The sequence below is a fragment of the Garra rufa genome, chromosome 3 (assembly GCF_049309525.1).
Source record: "Garra rufa chromosome 3, GarRuf1.0, whole genome shotgun sequence".
NCBI lineage: Eukaryota > Metazoa > Chordata > Actinopteri > Cypriniformes > Cyprinidae > Garra > Garra rufa.
Window position 1 is genome coordinate 41952770 of NC_133363.1, and position 17365 is coordinate 41970134.

The 17365-nt window shown below is 42.1% G+C and overlaps 1 protein-coding gene across 3 annotated transcripts; it reads left to right on the top strand.

Annotated features, from left to right (window-relative positions):
* Window positions 1-278: 278 nt before the first annotated feature.
* Window positions 279-16886, top strand: bdnf (brain-derived neurotrophic factor). 3 transcript variants are annotated; one of them, XM_073837095.1, is made up of 2 exons: window positions 279-618; window positions 15319-16886. In XM_073837095.1, exons 1-2 carry the CDS (start codon window positions 616-618, stop codon window positions 16147-16149), a joined length of 834 nt encoding a protein of 277 aa, XP_073693196.1. In that variant the 5' UTR covers window positions 279-615; the 3' UTR covers window positions 16150-16886. The 3 variants fall into 3 exon arrangements, with proteins under 3 accessions (XP_073693196.1, XP_073693198.1, XP_073693197.1); XM_073837097.1 differs by lacking the exon at window positions 279-618 and adding an exon at window positions 1424-1744; XM_073837096.1 differs by lacking the exon at window positions 279-618 and adding an exon at window positions 9251-9535.
* The last annotated feature ends 479 nt before the right edge of the window (window positions 16887-17365 follow it).

Here is a 17365-nt window from a genome sequence, read left to right on the forward strand (position 1 = left end):
CACAGCTTTGTAGCAGCAGCAACAAGTCTCCCGAGAACTTAGTCGTCCTACTTGGCAGAAAATAATATTGTGAAATGTGATCTTACCTGACTTATCCCTCAGCTGGGAACACAGCCGGATTGAGAAATGTCTTGAACTGTACCGGCTTCGCGTAATGTTGACATATCACGCGCAATGCACTCAGAGACCCGCGAAAAAAAGTGCACATTGCCGTCTTGGATGCGCAACTTTTCTCATGGTCATTCATTTTCACTCAGCGTCTCGGGGTTGTAGTTGCTACCTAAACTTGACCGCCTTCGCTTCTTTCAATCACGTAAGAGCACTAACGGCTTCTCTCTGAGCGAGGGCACTGCGTAAATCTGTATAGGGGTTTTGGGTAAATCGCGACTGGTTGCTATTTGTCCTGTCGGCACAGTCACCAAGGTGTTAGAGAGTTTAAGCACGCGGATATTGCAAAGGGTTATTAGATTCATAAGTCACCCAAGTGGTGGGCGATCTTCTGAGCACGGCAGAAGTTCTCATATGATGACTTCAAACAAGACACATTACCTACCAGCATCTGTTGGAGTGTGTGGATATTAAGACACTTCTATCTCCAGGACAGCATAGGGGAACATGGTAAGTAGCATGGAAATACTACACTTAAAGGAATAATTACTCCAAAAGGCATGGCTTGTGTTTACACTGTAGGCTTACTATCAAAAGAACAGATTTTGATGTACGACACATACGAGTGCTCTCGGGCTTATGGACCCTAACGCTGAAGGCTACTTACACGAGGGTTCAGGTTTGCTAACATGAATGTAAAACTTTGTAATGCTGCCGTTTTCTGTGATTCGTAGAGGTAAGAGGAAGGGAGAAAAAATCTGAGCAAACCTAACGCAGGCACATACACAGCCGTAGAGAATATACATTCTAATTGGGTTTTAGCCTTTGTTGCGCTGTGTGCCAATCTGCGCTTTGATGCCTGTTGGGCTTTTAGCCTTTATACTGAATATCATTTCTTTACAAGTGCTTTCTCTGTAAGTGAAAAAGCAACATGTGTAGATATGTCCATCTGCCCTGCAGGACAAAAGCAGAGCACCCAGGCGCTATTACTGTGTGATTAGGGGACATGGGTTTCAAGCCTTTTGGGGGGACTCCTCTTTAGAGGGTTATGAGCGACTTTTCAGATAAGTGATTCTTTTGTTAAGAAAACGACCGGCCAACATGTGATCAAATATTAACAGGACGGGCTTGCCAAGGATATATTCACGTGACAAGGCGTGGGGAAGCAATAGAGTAAAGCAATATCAAGTGGCACTTAACGAAAGTATAGATTTTTGCCTCTAAGTAACCTTAGCTGTGCTATGATTTCAGCACTTTGGACAGAGGCACCGGGAGTCGTTGAACGCTGCGGACTAACACGGAGTGAGTGGACATCGCCTTTTGTGTTTTGCAGTTCTTTTGCCAAAGCTAGGGAATTGGTTGACTTTTTCCTTCTTTTTTCGCTCTCGGAGGGAGACCGGTGACAAAACAAAACAAAGAAACGAACGCGAGGAAAAGAACCAGTCGATAGTGGGGCTGCTTACTTTACGCTTGGAGTTTTGTCGCCACTTAGAGCATGTGAAAGTTGAAATCGTAGAGCTGCTGTAGTGTGCGCGTACTTTGCAAGCTCCACTTGGTGCACAGCGTTAACTTTGGGAAATGCAAGTGTTGGTCTTGGAGATCTAACCACTGATAGTGGTTGTCAGCTCTTAAAAAGGTAAGACCTCTTTGTTTTATTCTCCACTTTACTAGCAGTCCTTCTTGGGCAGATGGTTTACTTCTACATAGAGAGAAATGTCACCTCTTTACGCATTTTAACTTTGATTAGCGTTTACGGATGGAGAAAATCTTACGCTGTGAGCAATAGCTTTGACTAGTGATGGTAGAGACAAGGCACTGAGTCATGAGGGAAATGTTAAACTTGCGTTATCATTTTACATTTTCCCTCTACTTTACTCGTATGGTTTTACACTGTGACTAGAGCAGAAAACCAAACGGTGACAAAGTTGTTTCAATTAACAACCACGGTTCTGTCACGAATTCATTGAAAAGGAATACTGTATTAATTTCTATATCTCACAGTTCACCCCCATAGAGCGCTTATTTCACATGTGTTGTTATTTATAGCGCAACACAAAAAATAAGTAAATAGTGCATGTAAGTGCGTAAACAGCTGACTTTCCGTCCTCATCCTAATCAAATGCTTGCGGAATTCTTGTTGTCTTAAATGCGCAATTGTCTAGCACACGCTTTTCTTTGCTTGCTGAATAATAGGGCATGTCTTTAATAAAATATACGACTCAGCACGAGCTGTCTTACTGTCTTGCTGAAAACGAAAAGAACCTGCTCTATCTATCTATCTATCTATCTATCTATCTATCTATCTATCTATCTATCTATCTATCTATCTATCTATCTATCTATCTATCTATCTATCTATCTATCTATCTATCTGTCTGTAGCTGTCATTCTCGTCAACCTTTCTTATCAGCTAAATGTTGTTTTCGTTAGCATGGAGAGGGATAATTTATTCGTTGAATCGATCCTAAAGTGGTGCAACCAGCCCTATCAATGTAATCGCGTCTGTAGCATCTCAGCACTTCGTCATCGTGGACATATTGCTAGTGTTTTTACTACGGACCGCTTCTCCGTTTCATTCATCCCGAGATTTCCACTCCTCTCCTCCAGCATCACCTGCTCATCTCGCTCCCCAGCGCACAGGTCTGTCTGTGCACACGCCGAACAGTTGGGAACCACTTAGAGCTAAAAGCTTTCGCCACAGATAACATATCATGTTAAAGTATTTTGAATTGCCTCGCCAAAAATAGCCCGATGGTCAAAACATTGTGTGTATGTGTGTGTGTTCATATATATATTTCCAGTTAAAGTGAATAAGAATTTGGATAGGCGTGGTCAGATTTTGTTCAGACTGGGTTAGATGGAGCCACCGATAAGATTGCCTGATAAGGAAATGGCTGAGAGGGTTTCACGCGTATTGTGGAGAAAGCTGAAGAAAAGCTGTGCAAGACTGAAGCGAAATTAGGACAGTCAGCGTTTTAAAGGAGCCTTTCGCCGATGATTTTCTGACTTTTATGCCGAATAAGTTTAGGAATTCGTCTCAGTTTCTGAGAGGGATGAGCGGAGGATATTGACTACGGTCGCTCTTTTTTTTCTTTGTATCCAAGAATCTGATTAAAGGGTGAAGCGATTGAATGACAAACAGACAGATATGAAAGCCCACGGGCGCCTCAGCACTGCGTTAATCAAGAGTCTATCAGGCGGAAGACATTCAGTGTGTCATTTAGCTGCTTTTAAATGATCCTTATGACTGTTTCTCTTTGTCCGGCAGCGTTAGCTTCTTTCAGCACTGCTAAATCGGTAATTTCTCTATTAAACATTTTTTCCTTGTCGTAATCGTACTAAACATGTTGTCGAGAAAATCTCTGTTGTTACTTTAAAGTGACATAAATCAAATGGGACAAGCAGCATATGTTTTTCGGACTAGTCCGAAAATAATAGCAGCTGGTATTATAACTAGATTTTATTATCGCCGTTTTGTCATTGCAATCTTATCGTAACGCTCTTGTTATTATCAGGCACATATTGTGAACATTATTGTTGACATGCAACGAAACGGTCACGAGCGGCGTTTTTACGAGCAAAAATGTCATGCATAATTTCATCTCTGTGTTTTTCAACGAAATAATGCTCGTTTTTGCTTATAAAAAATCCATTGGCCAATGCCGAAATACTTATGCATCGATATATGAAATATATTTTTTAGCCTTTAGAGTGAAATGTTGTTGTTGTTGTTGTTGTTAATATTAAACGATTATTTCTTTGTGATTTTATTACACCTCCAACGGCTCATGTTTTCATTTATTGAATGCATATTTTTATTTATAAACACAAACGTATATATAATATAATTTTAGTTCATAAGACAGAGAGGGATAGAGATGTGGGTTGGTGGTGTGGGTGTGGGCATGCGGGGGGAGGGGGGCTGGAGGCGGATGCGGGGAGGGTGGGGGGTGCTGGGGGATGGCACGACACACTTTGTATGTACGGAAGGTTTTTTATAGAACTTTCTGCAATGTACGTCATCGGATCAGTCCATAAATGGGGTTGTGTTATCTAGCTGAGAATCTCCCTCTCCGCCCCCCCTCCCCTCCGCTCTGTGATCGCTGCAGAGTTAAGGGTGGGCGTCAATAACAAATCTGAGCTTGGTAGGTTTCAATTCAGGCATCACATAATGCTATTGTGGCATTAGATTTTTACAGTTTAATCCGCGTTTCCTTCACCCTCGTTTGACTGACCGCCGCCGATGATAAGGGGACATTTATTTATGAACTAAATATGAAAATTGTTTTGTTGACGGAGAGCGGCTTTCTTAATTAACTTTTATAGAGATGTACCGACTTATTGCGCCCTGCTTCACTCGCTGGAGGAATTTATTATAGGCCTACTGAATATGCACATTTCCTCTGGGAAATAAAAGCCTGTGCTCGTCACAATTGCGAAAAAGGAAAAGGTCCGTTTTTTTTTTTTCATTTACCCCCCTTAAAAGATTCTGTTTTGCGAACGGCAATAGTCTTACAATTTTGCGAATAGCAATAATTATACAAATACCAGTAATCATCATCATATTAAGATTAATCACCATTTTAATAAATTGCATAATTTAGTAGGCTAATTTCCTGCGTGGTGCCAAAATTATTTGAATGATACTTCCGACGTTTTTAGTTTAATTATTCTGTATCTATGATGCTATTTGGACAAGCCTAAAGACATTCAGTCAATTAGCACCTCAGATCGCGGGATATTCTGCGCAAGAAAACCTCAAGAGGTTTGAGGAATTGGGGGCGCGCTCAAGCAGGAGCGTGACTTGCGGTGCTCTAGCGCAAAGCGCTCGTTCTGCAAGAGGTCGTGAGACATCTACACTTTACGGTTTAATTCCTCCATAATCTGCTTGTAAACGATGCTGGATATGCATGTTTTTTTCTGTAACACTTTTGATAAGAACTTTGCTATTTAGGGTGCATTTAATGTTTGTGTAAACAAAGGTGCTTAAGTCTATTATATATATATTATTGACCTCCAGCATATATCTGCATCCTAATTCTAAAACAATTTGACAGAGTCTGTATGATGAGCTTTGCTACTTGTTTGCCACCCACCTGTGTGCTTTACTCACTGATATAAAATGGAGTGGCACTTGCCTCTCTCTATGTGAATAGCTACAGAGCAGCATTAGTGCTGGTGCCTGGCAACTAAGGCTCCGCCAAGGAATCCTCTAACTATTCGCCAACGTCAATGCTTGGGTATGTATATCCAGGACTTCTCTAACATGTTTGCAATTTGCCTCTGTGGATGTTGGTTAAGAATGGCATCCGGACTGTGTTTGTGTTTGACTGTGACTTTGATAGACTTGCTTAACGCTAACTTCTAACACGAGGTTGTTGAACAAAGCAAACTTTTTTTTCCACATTTGGATGTTTAACATTTCTTAGAGGTCATTTAGACTGCTGTTTCTCTCCGCCTGCTTTGTAGAACAGTGATTTTCATTCTTCGTGGACACTTGAGTTCTTCATTTCTCACCTTTATTTGTAACTTCATTCATAAGTGAATCAATGCAATTTTGAGCTTACGGTCATTAGTCACATCATTTTTAGTGCTATTTCAAATCTAGTCTAGAGTATATTATTATATCCATGTTTGAAATGAATATATAAACTATGCATAGTAACCACAGAAGACAGGCTACAACAGCGCATGACAAGAACTGTCTACCTAATTATGTAAATATACTCACCCTTGACACATAAGGGTTTGTTGGGCAAGCAAAAGGCTAGATTACCAGAGGATGTGTGTACAAAGGGATAAAGTGCAGCAGAGGGCTTATACCCCACGGATACATTACCAGTGTAGCTGGTGTATGCTGCAAGGGATAGATTACAGTTACGTGGATTGTATAGCTCATTGTGTCTATGTGCTAAAGTGGATATCTAAGTGTGTAGTCCCATAATGTAGCTGCTATAAGTCAAGACTTTGAGATCTTTATCTTACACGGCTGGCCGCTGTTGACCACTGCCGGCCCTTTATTGATAACAGGGACCTGTTGCATCTTGCTATTGGAGAGATGAGCACTGCGCAATTCTTCTGTGTACAGAGTGGGTCTCAGATGAGAGACGGTGATGTGAGTCACACAGAGAAAGCACTGCCCAGACTCCCTTCCCTAAAGAGACATCGAGCCGGCAAAACAGAGACAGGCACCCAGGAATGGGCAAACTTAAGTTCCACAAAGTGACTCACTCATTTCAATGCAATGACAAAATGGAAAGATGAAACCCACTTGAGCAAGTGTACATACTTAAACGTACACTCCACATTACAGACTAAACAACAGTAAATCATTGACGTTGACTGAGTTCTTTTAAAGTGTACTCTGCATGATATACATGTTTTGTCATTCATATTTTTGTTTACAGCTGGCTTGTGTGCGAAATGTTTGTGAAGACTCTGCTACACTCTTATAAATAAAGGGGGTTTTACAGCAGCAGAACCTTTCAATAAATAGTTCTTCTTGGTGTGAAGAACAAATGGAAGGGTTCCATGGATGATTCCTTATGGAACCATAGATGCCAATAAATAACCTTTATTTTTAAGAGTGTATTTCGGTTTGCATTCTGGTGCCATGCTGACCCATTTCATGCTTTATTTTTGTTTTTCATTGCAGCGCCGATGGTCAGAAATGACATTGTTCACTTCTCTGTGTTCTGTGACAGTACTGTGATGTGTTTGATAAATGTTTGTAAACTGACTTTATTGGCCTGTCACACTAGGAGCTGGTCTAGTTTTCTCATTTTCTTATTCTCTAGTTTTCTAGCAGTGGCCCAAAGCTCTTTTTTCCCCTTACAGTGGCTCAAGAAGCCACCTCTGCTTTTACAGCTAGTTTTGACACTCTAAAAGTTTTAGCATCTTGCCCGGAAACTATTCCACCATTTCAGGTTTGTACAGGGACACAGATCTCCTCCAACATGTTCAGAGAGATGCTTCATTATGTGTCTTCAAAGTCCTATTTTGCCATTGTGTGGAAGACCTTTTCTGTCAGCTCCAGGATGGAATATGCTACGATGGGTCAAGACAGAACACAAGACAACAGATGGCGAGTTTTTGAGAAAGCTGAGGTGACGTCATTAGCGACCCGACCTATTGGATAGAGACACGGCCATCGCTTCTGACGCCGCTCCGACTCTCTCAACATTCAACACTTTGAACACGCCGATCCCGATGGTCAAGTTTCATCTCCAATGTCCATACTATATGTTTTGTCATCATTTCTACAGACCCTGAAGTTTCCAGAAAGTTGCAGCAAATGAAAGTCAAGGTCTTCCCACAGTGCTGTATTCTCATTATTCCATATGTCCACTTTGTAGTTATCTTAGTTCTGTCTGTGGTGCTGGTGTCAACTTTGTGCTGTATGTGCAGTTCTGAATGAGATCCATGTTGTTTTTGTGCTCCTAATGAGAAGCAGAGTGATTTATTTATGGATTACCTAGCTGGAACAGCCCTAATGCGCAGTGTGAGAGTGTACATGAGTGTGTGTGTGTGTGTGTGTGTGTGTGTGTGTGTGTGTGTGTGTGTGTGTGTGTGTGTGTGTGTGTGTGTGTGTGTGTGTGCATTTTACCTCTCTTGGAGTCATGTCGCTCAGTAATTGCTGATGCAACTCTTTGTCATCCAGGGTTTGCCCTCTCCTCCTGTGAACCTATGGGATGAGTTATATTCATCTTGGCTTGTCCCTATAGGAGAGAGAAAGGGGCTGTATAAGCATGAGTATGTCAAAAGGAATGAAGGTGAAAGTATATTTGTGAAAGTTATGTAGTCCATAAAGATGAGAAGGGGAGAAAGAAACAGAAAGATAGTGATGGAAAGAAATAATGGGAGAGGGAGTTGGTGTGTGTGTGTGTGTGTGTGTGTGTGTGTGTGTGTGTGTGTGTGTGTGTGTGTGTGTGTGTGTGTGTGAGAGAGAGAGAGAGAGAGAGAGAGAGGAGGCAGGTGTTAGCATCCACTCCCATGCTGGGAACAGCTAGGTTTGAAACCGCTCCACCTCATTACCTTATGCAGAGAATAATCATCATCACTATACACCAAACTCATCAATATAAATCTTGCATTGGACGAGATCCAAAAGCACTTGGAGCTTTAGAGTCTTGGTGAAAGTATGGGGCTAATGATGTGGGTGAAAGAACAAGGAATAGTTCTCCTAAACTCTTCCTGGAAGGTCATAATACCACGGTAAAGCTGCAGCCGAAGAGCAAAGTTATATCACCACCCTATTAGTTTGAACATCTTTGACCATTCACCTTACAAATATCAAACAAACCGCTCCCATTATTAGAGGAATATAACTGACACTAGAAGAACAATGAATAGTATTAAAAGCAATGAAGCAACATCTGGCACATAAGCTCCTTTGGCAGACAGAGGGTCTCGAGCTGACAATAGTTTAAAATATCACATACAGAGAAGGCCAGGGAATAATAGGTCCTTGATGTGGTGGGGGCAAGGAGTGAGCTCTTTACTTTGAAGCTACCTTTGTGGAGTCACAATTGCAAATATCAATTTCAGCAGATGATCTATAGTCTTTTCACAAAAAGGTGTTTCGTATTAACCTAACGGCTGTCCATTAGGAAGCTGTTGCAGCATTTGGTGGACAGTGAATTTAAAGTGGATTGAACTATGGAGATTTGGATGGCAAATGCAATAACCTAAAGCCATAAATTATCTTTTAAATTGAGAACCGCAAATAACTTAAACCATAATTTATCATCTTACCTGTTGTTTAAAAGAAGCTTTGTACATGAAACTTAACAGATTTCAGGTGTTCACGTGTAGCTACAATTTGAAACATGAATGAAATCATATTTTATATATACCTTCATTATTAAAGACGAAAAGCCCACACTGACACTGAGTTGAAGGAGCAACGCAAAGGACGAATATTAAAAAGTACGTTCAGACTCACTATATCCAGGAATTAAAAAGGTTTCTCTCATATGTTACCCTGACTCTCGGTAAACGCCATAACAACATACTTTCCGGTTATTCGTTAGGAATAAGCGTCTCCACTCGGTTGGCGCTCGGTCGCGCTCGCTCTGGAGTCACATGTTGCAACGTCACGGCAGTAGTTAGTTACTGTAGTCGAGAGGAATGAAGCCGTCATTTCAAGCTGGAGAGCTCTCTCAATGCGCACTACACAGCGAGCGCTCACCATGCCATCCAACTGCTTCAACACAACTCCAAAGGATCCGCTCAGTCATGGGAGTCCATTACCTCAACCATGCAATTTCCACCATCAATAATTTAATCTATTTGCTCAAAAGCTGAAGAGACAACTTGCAGCTGCTGCTTGGCGAATATCGCAAAATAGTTACGCGGAGGGCTTACCCAAAACATCCCAGATGACACTGTCCTGCTGAATGGTCTCCTTTACGACTGGACAGTAAAGGTAGGTTTTTTTGCGGAATAGAGTGATTACTGCAGGTTTTGTATGGACTGCGTCTGAAATGAGATGGGGAGTTAAGAAAGTAATCAAGTGTTGGACCATGCAGCGGCAACATGAAACGCTATCCTCGCGTTCATTAATAAGATACGGCGTTATTATGTTGATTGAATTTCTGATAGGGGTCACTGGAACCAAAAAGTTGTTTTGGTTCATTATCCGGGGCTGTTAGCTGTTTATTATTGTCGCTTTTATGTGTTCAGCTGTTTAATACTTAGTTTGATGATATTTGGGCATTGAGGACGTGGATGTTTTATTGATATATCATTTTTACTCGATAATGGCGTAAAAGTGTTACCAAACGGCATATAACAGTGTATTTACTCACAAGGACATTGTTTATGCAGTTTATGTGCGAACGTTCAAATAATAAATGCGTTTCGTGAATTCAATGAGACTTGAAGAACATGAAACTTGAGATCGTCGTTTAGGTTTACCGTGTAGAGTCTAGCCTTCCCCTGGAACAGATAAAGTCCCAGAGCGAAGATAAAGTTTTCAAATTAAAAACGAACAAATTATTGATAGTTCTGAGCGCGTTTGGATGCGAAATGGACAAAACTGCTTCAAGTAAATTATACCACTGGTTTATTTTCTCATAATCGTAATTGACTTGGTAGTAATGCGCATTGTTGTTTTTAATGCTGTTTATTATAACATATCTGTAATATATACACAAATTTGTTTTAGAGCAAAGAAGCAAATAGATAACGTAGGCTACAGCAAAGAAAACAGGCTTATTCATTCTTATTAACCTGCGTTCTCTCTGTGTAAGCGTTTGTTTATGTGTCAGAAAGAGAAAGAGATGTTTCTAATGGTCTATGCTTTTCTGCTTGCCTTCACTTCAAATGCGCTTTATGCAGACGAATGCGCCATCTAGTGCAGAACTGTTGTAAAGCCTGTTAACGAGTAAAGGATGGATGGTGTGGATGCCGCTGTTTCAAGACAATCGTCTGTATCAGACGCCAGTTCCCTAGTTTAGAAAATCCAATGTGGCATTAAGTTTATACCAGCTGTAATGGCATATTCCCGCACCGTCGCGGCTTTAGAAGCGTTTTGATAGATGATGGTACCCGCAGGATGTTTCAAATTCCTTAGAAAGTCCCTGGAAAAAAAACTAAATCTCTACTAACATATAGAGTGACAAATCTTAGCTGATATTTCCCTCGCGGATCCAGTTCGCCAATGCGTTGCCCTTTCTCCTGTTACGAGAAAAGACGAAACTTATACATAAATTATTACAGCACTAATGTTTAATTTGTCTTTGTCTTCTGCCTTTCAGCAATAGAGACATGTTTGCAATCGCGAACAAGTTACAATGATTTTCAGTGGGGTCGTCTGTTTTGTAAATTTGTTTAAACCGCTCTGTTTATGATTGTTGTACATAATGGAAGTGATACATTTCTAGGTGTAATCTTTCGAGTTTCGTTTTACGCAACTTGCCACTAGTTCGCCAAACGTCAATTATCTAAGTCTTGCATTAATTATGATATTCTGTGATTATGTTAATCTGTAAAGAAGTGACCGCCCGATACTGGTCATACTGCGCCTGCGCAGCATACTGTTGTTATGGTTACTTCTGACATCTGTTCCGTTTGATATTTAACGACAGGTGAAAATACGCGCTGCAGCTAACTTAAAATCGAACTTTTGTTCTGATTTTGATAAACATATATAGGCCTATACTTTGGAAAATAGCTTTTTAATAAGGTCCCCATCACACTGATGTGAACTATAGCATGTCTTTTGGTCTTCCTCCTAGTAGTGTTTTATAGATTTTTTTTTTTTCACCAGAATACTGATACAAAAGACTAATTTTGAGAATTTAAATCAATTTACCTTCCTCAAATTACCCAGTTTTGTTAAAGATGATGACGTTTTTTTACGTTAACAAAAGCTGTCCTTTCAGCAAATCAGGCATTTTTGGATGTTCGTCATTCTGGTTGCTTTTGTACATTGCATCTTTAACATTATTTCTAGAATTTGAATTAGACGAGGTCTTGACCTCTTTGAACAAGCACCAACGCAACCTTGAGAGCATAGGTTTCACCACAGATGAATGGAGAGTGTTGTCTCTTGTTGTGTTACCACTAATGCCAGTATGTAACTATTATGATTTCCACATTTTAATGTGTTCTCAAAGTCAGAGTAATAATTAACAGCTGAGACACCTGTGTGAGCTTAGGTGATGCACGCTACAGTGTTCTTGTCATTGAAACAAGTACACCAAAGCAATCCCCAATCTTTGTTGTTCTTTTCAAACCTTTAATCATGCATTGTTAAATATCTTTGTCCTTAAGGAGTGAATGCCTTTTTAGTGTGCTAAGACTAAGAGAAAAGTGTCTGTTACCACAATTCTTTTAAGTTGGAAGAGCCGTATACATCTGTCATGAGTGGTTTTGTTTCTTAATCCCTCTATGGCATGGAGATGTAAGCAAAAGCAGTTGTGGGGGAATCAAGATCATGCAGACCAATCTATCCAGTCCTACCTGCCCCTTTCCAAACAATTGAGCAGGTGCATGTAGTCTTTTTGCCAAAACCATAGAGCTGCCACTCATGCCCAATTAAAGTACAATCATGTTTTACAGTGAAAGGCGTTTGAACGTGCTCCTACCGAGCCCCGACCACATGGATCAAATACAGCTGTGTGGATGAAGTATTTCATCAAGCTTTCTGTACCTCACTTTGTAGATAGAGAGCTTGAAAGATCACTGAAGGCTGGATGGTTTCTCGTGTGAGAGGTTTGATTGATGGAAACCTTGTTTGTTGTATATTCAATGCCTCATAATGAATCTGGCTTCAAAGGTCTAGCAAACGGGGCACAAAAAGCACGAATTAGCAGCTTTGTTTATGCGGCAGCAATCGCGAAAGTCGTCTTCTTTATTTTAGCCGTTTAAACACACCTGAAACCGTGACTCGATTCTTTAATGTGGCAGCGACGACCGCGTTACCACTCACGTTCTGTGACCCATCAAAAACACCTGTACTGCCTGTGTACACAAACACAGCTCATGTTTGCACATCATACCGTACGATGACAGGATATTGATATCGCATTATCATGCGCAGCTCAAAAGCACGCATATTAAAAGCAGAACAAACATGTCCGTCAAGGTAATCTTGTCTTCCCTCGCTGCTGTGAATGAGACAGAAGGTCTCAGTTATTGCCAACTCAGTCCCAGAGCAATAAAGTGATTCATCGTCTAGATTACGTTTTAACAGGAAGTTGATTGAGAGCATAATCCATATTGATTCTCTTGATGGAAACAGGAAATAGCAGAGTTAGAAATAAAATCATTTGTTGTTCCTGGTGAGAAGGGACCCCAGAGGAAAATGGAAAGCAATTGCGAGCTGATGAGTGGCACTGCCCCCTAGCACCACTCCTTCTAGCCCCACCGCCCTTTTCCTCTCATCCCCCTTCGAGACCGGAGAGAGACGTCATCAGGGTTGTTGTGCTCTTGGCCTCCACCCCCTGCCACACAACTACACACCGGTGCTCTAGTCTAATTAGGAGGCAAAGATACAATTTAGTCAGCGCCATGCTCCAAAGTGCGATAGTCAACACTAAGCGCCCTTTTACCTTATACCTCAAAGCCGTGTGGCTCTGTGATATATTTAAGGTTATGTATTACCGGTAGGATTTGGATGAGAGATGGCATTGGTACTCCACCTGCTGTCAGGTAGGGTAACAGAAGGGATTTGGGTGTCAGCATGACTGATGCTGGTATTTCATTCAGAAGCCTCTGCAATATATATATAAATACTTCTCTCATTAGGGAGACGACAGATGTTTGCTAATTGGGATCATCCTGAAACTGGGGCGGTTACTGGGCTATGCTAGTCTGTGTGTGCGCGTGCACCCGCACCGAGGTTGTCTTGAGAGTAGGAACGCTGACAATAATCCATCCGTCCTCACAGGCGAGACACATCTGGAGGAATGAAATAAGACAGAATCATTGAATAATCCTCAGGCAGGCACTTTAAATTCCTCGCTATATTCAGCAGAGGTAATTGCTGACAATGTAAGAAGCTTTTTCCATTACGGGGAAAGCTGACAGACTGAAGTATCTTTTCATGCCTGCAGAAGCAGCTTGTACACACATTTTGCGCGCTGCCTGATTTGATTAAGATTGATCTGTCCTCCACAGCTGTATCCTTGGCTCTGGGTTTTTCCATGCTTGTTTTTGACCATTTGAGAGGAGAGATTAAAGATGCTCCCACCTCATCTCCCTAGCCAAACACTCACACTCACACTCACACACACACGCACGCGCTCACACACACACACCCCTCGTGGACTGCGACGTCACTGAGCGAGGGGACTTTGAGCTCATTAAGTAGAGGGCTGTGATATTCTGAATCGAGACTGTGGGACTCCCAACCGGCCTATTTATAGAAAGCACATCTCCATGGCAGTCATCGCTGCGCTAGCAAATCGCAGCCGTGGCCCCAGACACCAATTAAGAATGAAACAAATGCCTTTTAGACAGGGCGTGTCCCTCCTTTTCTCCTACCGGCCCGTACTGCCTTCTGCTCTGGGAGCGGATCCTCCCTCTGCCTCTTCCTGAGGCTGCGTGGGGCATCGGGAGGACAGCACGCAGAGAACTGGCGAAGCCTTGCTGCGGTGCTGGATATTTTTAAATGCACCCCCCTCCGCCCCCCTTTCCCCACCCTACCTCTCCCCTTCTCCTTCTCCTTCTCCTTAGAAAAGTGAGAGTAATGGGTATTTTTTGTTGTTGTGTATGCATGTTCCCCTGTCTGTTCGTATGCGATGGGATGCTGTTGGATGCAATGAATCGCAGTGACTCATAGAGGGACTTCAGAGAGGTAAGCTGCAGAGAGGAAGGGAGAGATGAGGAATCAAATAGAATGTTCATTTAGTTGCATTGTTTTTGTAGCCATTGACTAGAACATGGCAGTTTGTGTGTAGGCATGAGTGACCGGCGTCTTTTCTTTTTTCAATTCTTTCTGCTCTGATCACTTCATTTCAGATCGTGTCTTTCCTTATCTCTCAGTCTCCTTCAGTTTTGAACTCTCTTAGTGGGAATAGATAATCATCACTTTACTGTGTGGGTTTGTTCTTCCAAATGAATCCTGCTCAGGTGATTCCAGAGAAGTTTAGACATTGTTATAGATTTGGAAAGTATATAAAGTTCATCTATAACTCAATTATTCTATGAATGAATTCAATCTTGAATTATTTTGTTGGGCTTTGACTTGTCACCTATATCTGTTCTGTCTGATACTCACACAAGCAGTTCACACACCTCTAAGGGAACAGAGGAGGCAAGGGAGCAGGAGAGCGAGAAGGAGGAAGGGAAGGGGAAGAGAGAGACGGAGGAGAGTGAGAGCAGTTCTCTCGTGTCCTCTTAATGATACTCCAGGGTCTCTGAATTTAGCCCGCTGCGTTTGCTGGTGGGGGGAAGGGGGGCACAAATGTGCAGGTGTGTGCAGGGACGGAGAAAGCGTGCAGTGTGAGTTGGGCTCCTGTGGGCTGGTAACTAAAAATGAAACAAAGAAATAACAAGTCGGCGTGTTTAGTTTGCGTCTTACGTTACGGAAATGATTTACGACGCTTCGTTGGGTGCAAAGCCAGCATTAAAGGTGTTTAACGTCATGTTTGTTGCAGTACGGTGAATGAAAACGGTTGCTTTACGTTGTGTTTTCTCTTCCTCCCTCCCCTTTCCTCACTCCCCCCATCCCTCTTGTCTTTCCCCTTTTACTGTCTCCAGTTCCAACAGGTTAGAAGAGTGATGACCATCCTGTTCGTTACTATGGTTATTTCATACTTCAGTTGCATGAGAGCTGCGCCCATGAGAGAGATCCCGGGCGTGCAAGGGGGCCACCGGGCCGAGGGTTACCTGGGCGCCGTCGCCGCCGCTGCTGCCATCACCTCGGGCAGCCGAGGCCACGGGACTCCACAGAGTGGGGGCGGGCTGCCCTCGCTCACGGACACTTTCGAGCAGGTGATTGAGGAGTTGCTTGAGGTGGAAGGAGAGGCGACGCAGCAACTGGGGCCCGGGGCTGACCAGGGCCAGGGAGGGGGCGGTCCCGCAACCGTGGCAGACTCGAAGGACGTTGACATGTACGCCTCGCGGGTGATGATCAGCAACCAAGTGCCTTTGGAGCCGCCGTTACTCTTTCTCTTGGAGGAATACAAAAACTACCTGGACGCCGCCAACATGTCGATGCGCGTGCGGCGGCACTCGGACCCCGCACGGCGAGGGGAGCTCAGCGTTTGTGACAGTATTAGCCAGTGGGTGACGGCTCTGGACAAAAAGACGGCCATAGACATGTCGGGCCAGACGGTCACCGTCCTGGAGAAGGTCCCCGTGACTAACGGTCAGCTGAAGCAATACTTTTACGAGACCAAATGCAACCCGTTAGGGTACACAAAGGAGGGCTGCCGAGGAATAGACAAGCGGCACTATAACTCGCAATGCCGGACAACCCAGTCTTACGTGCGAGCCCTTACCATGGATAGCAAAAGGAAGATCGGCTGGCGGTTTATACGGATAGACACTTCGTGTGTATGCACATTGACCATTAAGAGGGGCAGATAGTGTACACAATGTATAGATTTTATTGAGAGTTCTAAAAAAGTGAGAGAAAAGAGAAAATATCTATTTGTATATATACATAACAGGGTAAATTATTCCGTCAGATGAAAATTTTATGGACTGCATGTAAAAAAGATGAAGTTTATACAGTAAAAGTGATACTACAGTCTATTTATTGAACATATTCATGATCTTGTAAACAATTAAAAAAAGATCTGATCAGTCATTCGCGCCCAGTTCAAATTACTATATCACATTCCTCAAGACATTGTGTTTTTTACGTTGCCAAGATTTTGAGAGATGAGGAGAGGAGGGGGTGAGGAAGAATTACATTCAAGAGAAAAAAAAGAAAAGAACAAAAAAAAAACTTGCATGCTGCTTCAATTGTGAATTGAGAAACTGTCCACTTTGGGAAAACAAGGAAACGATTTCCGACCAAAACATTCCGTTTACATTCTCAACCGTAACAGGATTTCCTCCTCTCAGTACTCTGTCTGTTTACTATCCTCAACTTCTCAAGGTAATGTTGGAAATACATACTATGTCAAGGTGCTGTTGTCAAAGCTTTGCTGTTTATTTTTTTATCCCCACAAGATGAAAAAATATATATAAAATATATATAAAATTTATTCATTGACATGTGTTCTGGATTAATATAATTCATTTTGTATGTTGTGAAGTTGTTTGCAATATTAAATTGAAATATTTGAAGAAATAAAATTACTATAGGCAACTGAAAAACAAAACCAATGTCAATAAAGTTTGAGCTCTCCCTTTGCAGGTCTAAATTTGGCACAAACGAACATACATTGGATCCTACATTCAAATGATTTCGAAAGGGATAAAGATCTAATTACCTCCCATTCTCTAACCATATAAATATATAATCGAAAGCTAGTTTCAGCAGAAGAATTTCACAGATGCAGATGCAGATGAACACCTCTATCCAATGTAGATTCAACTCTTCCACAGAAGAACAAACACTACAAAGATTTCTCAGGTAAGATCTAATGTAAACTTGCCATGTAAATTCTATGGAAACCAGTCCCTCGTGTAATGTCTAGTCAGAGGGTACAGGTCGTCATCGCTAGCAGCAAGAGATTAGGGATTTTCTTTTGTCTGAAAGATAGATCAATGGAGTCAACACTCCAATGCACTCTACGTGATATCTGATACACCTGAACACACAGACACAGACCTATACACAAACCTGCTTTAC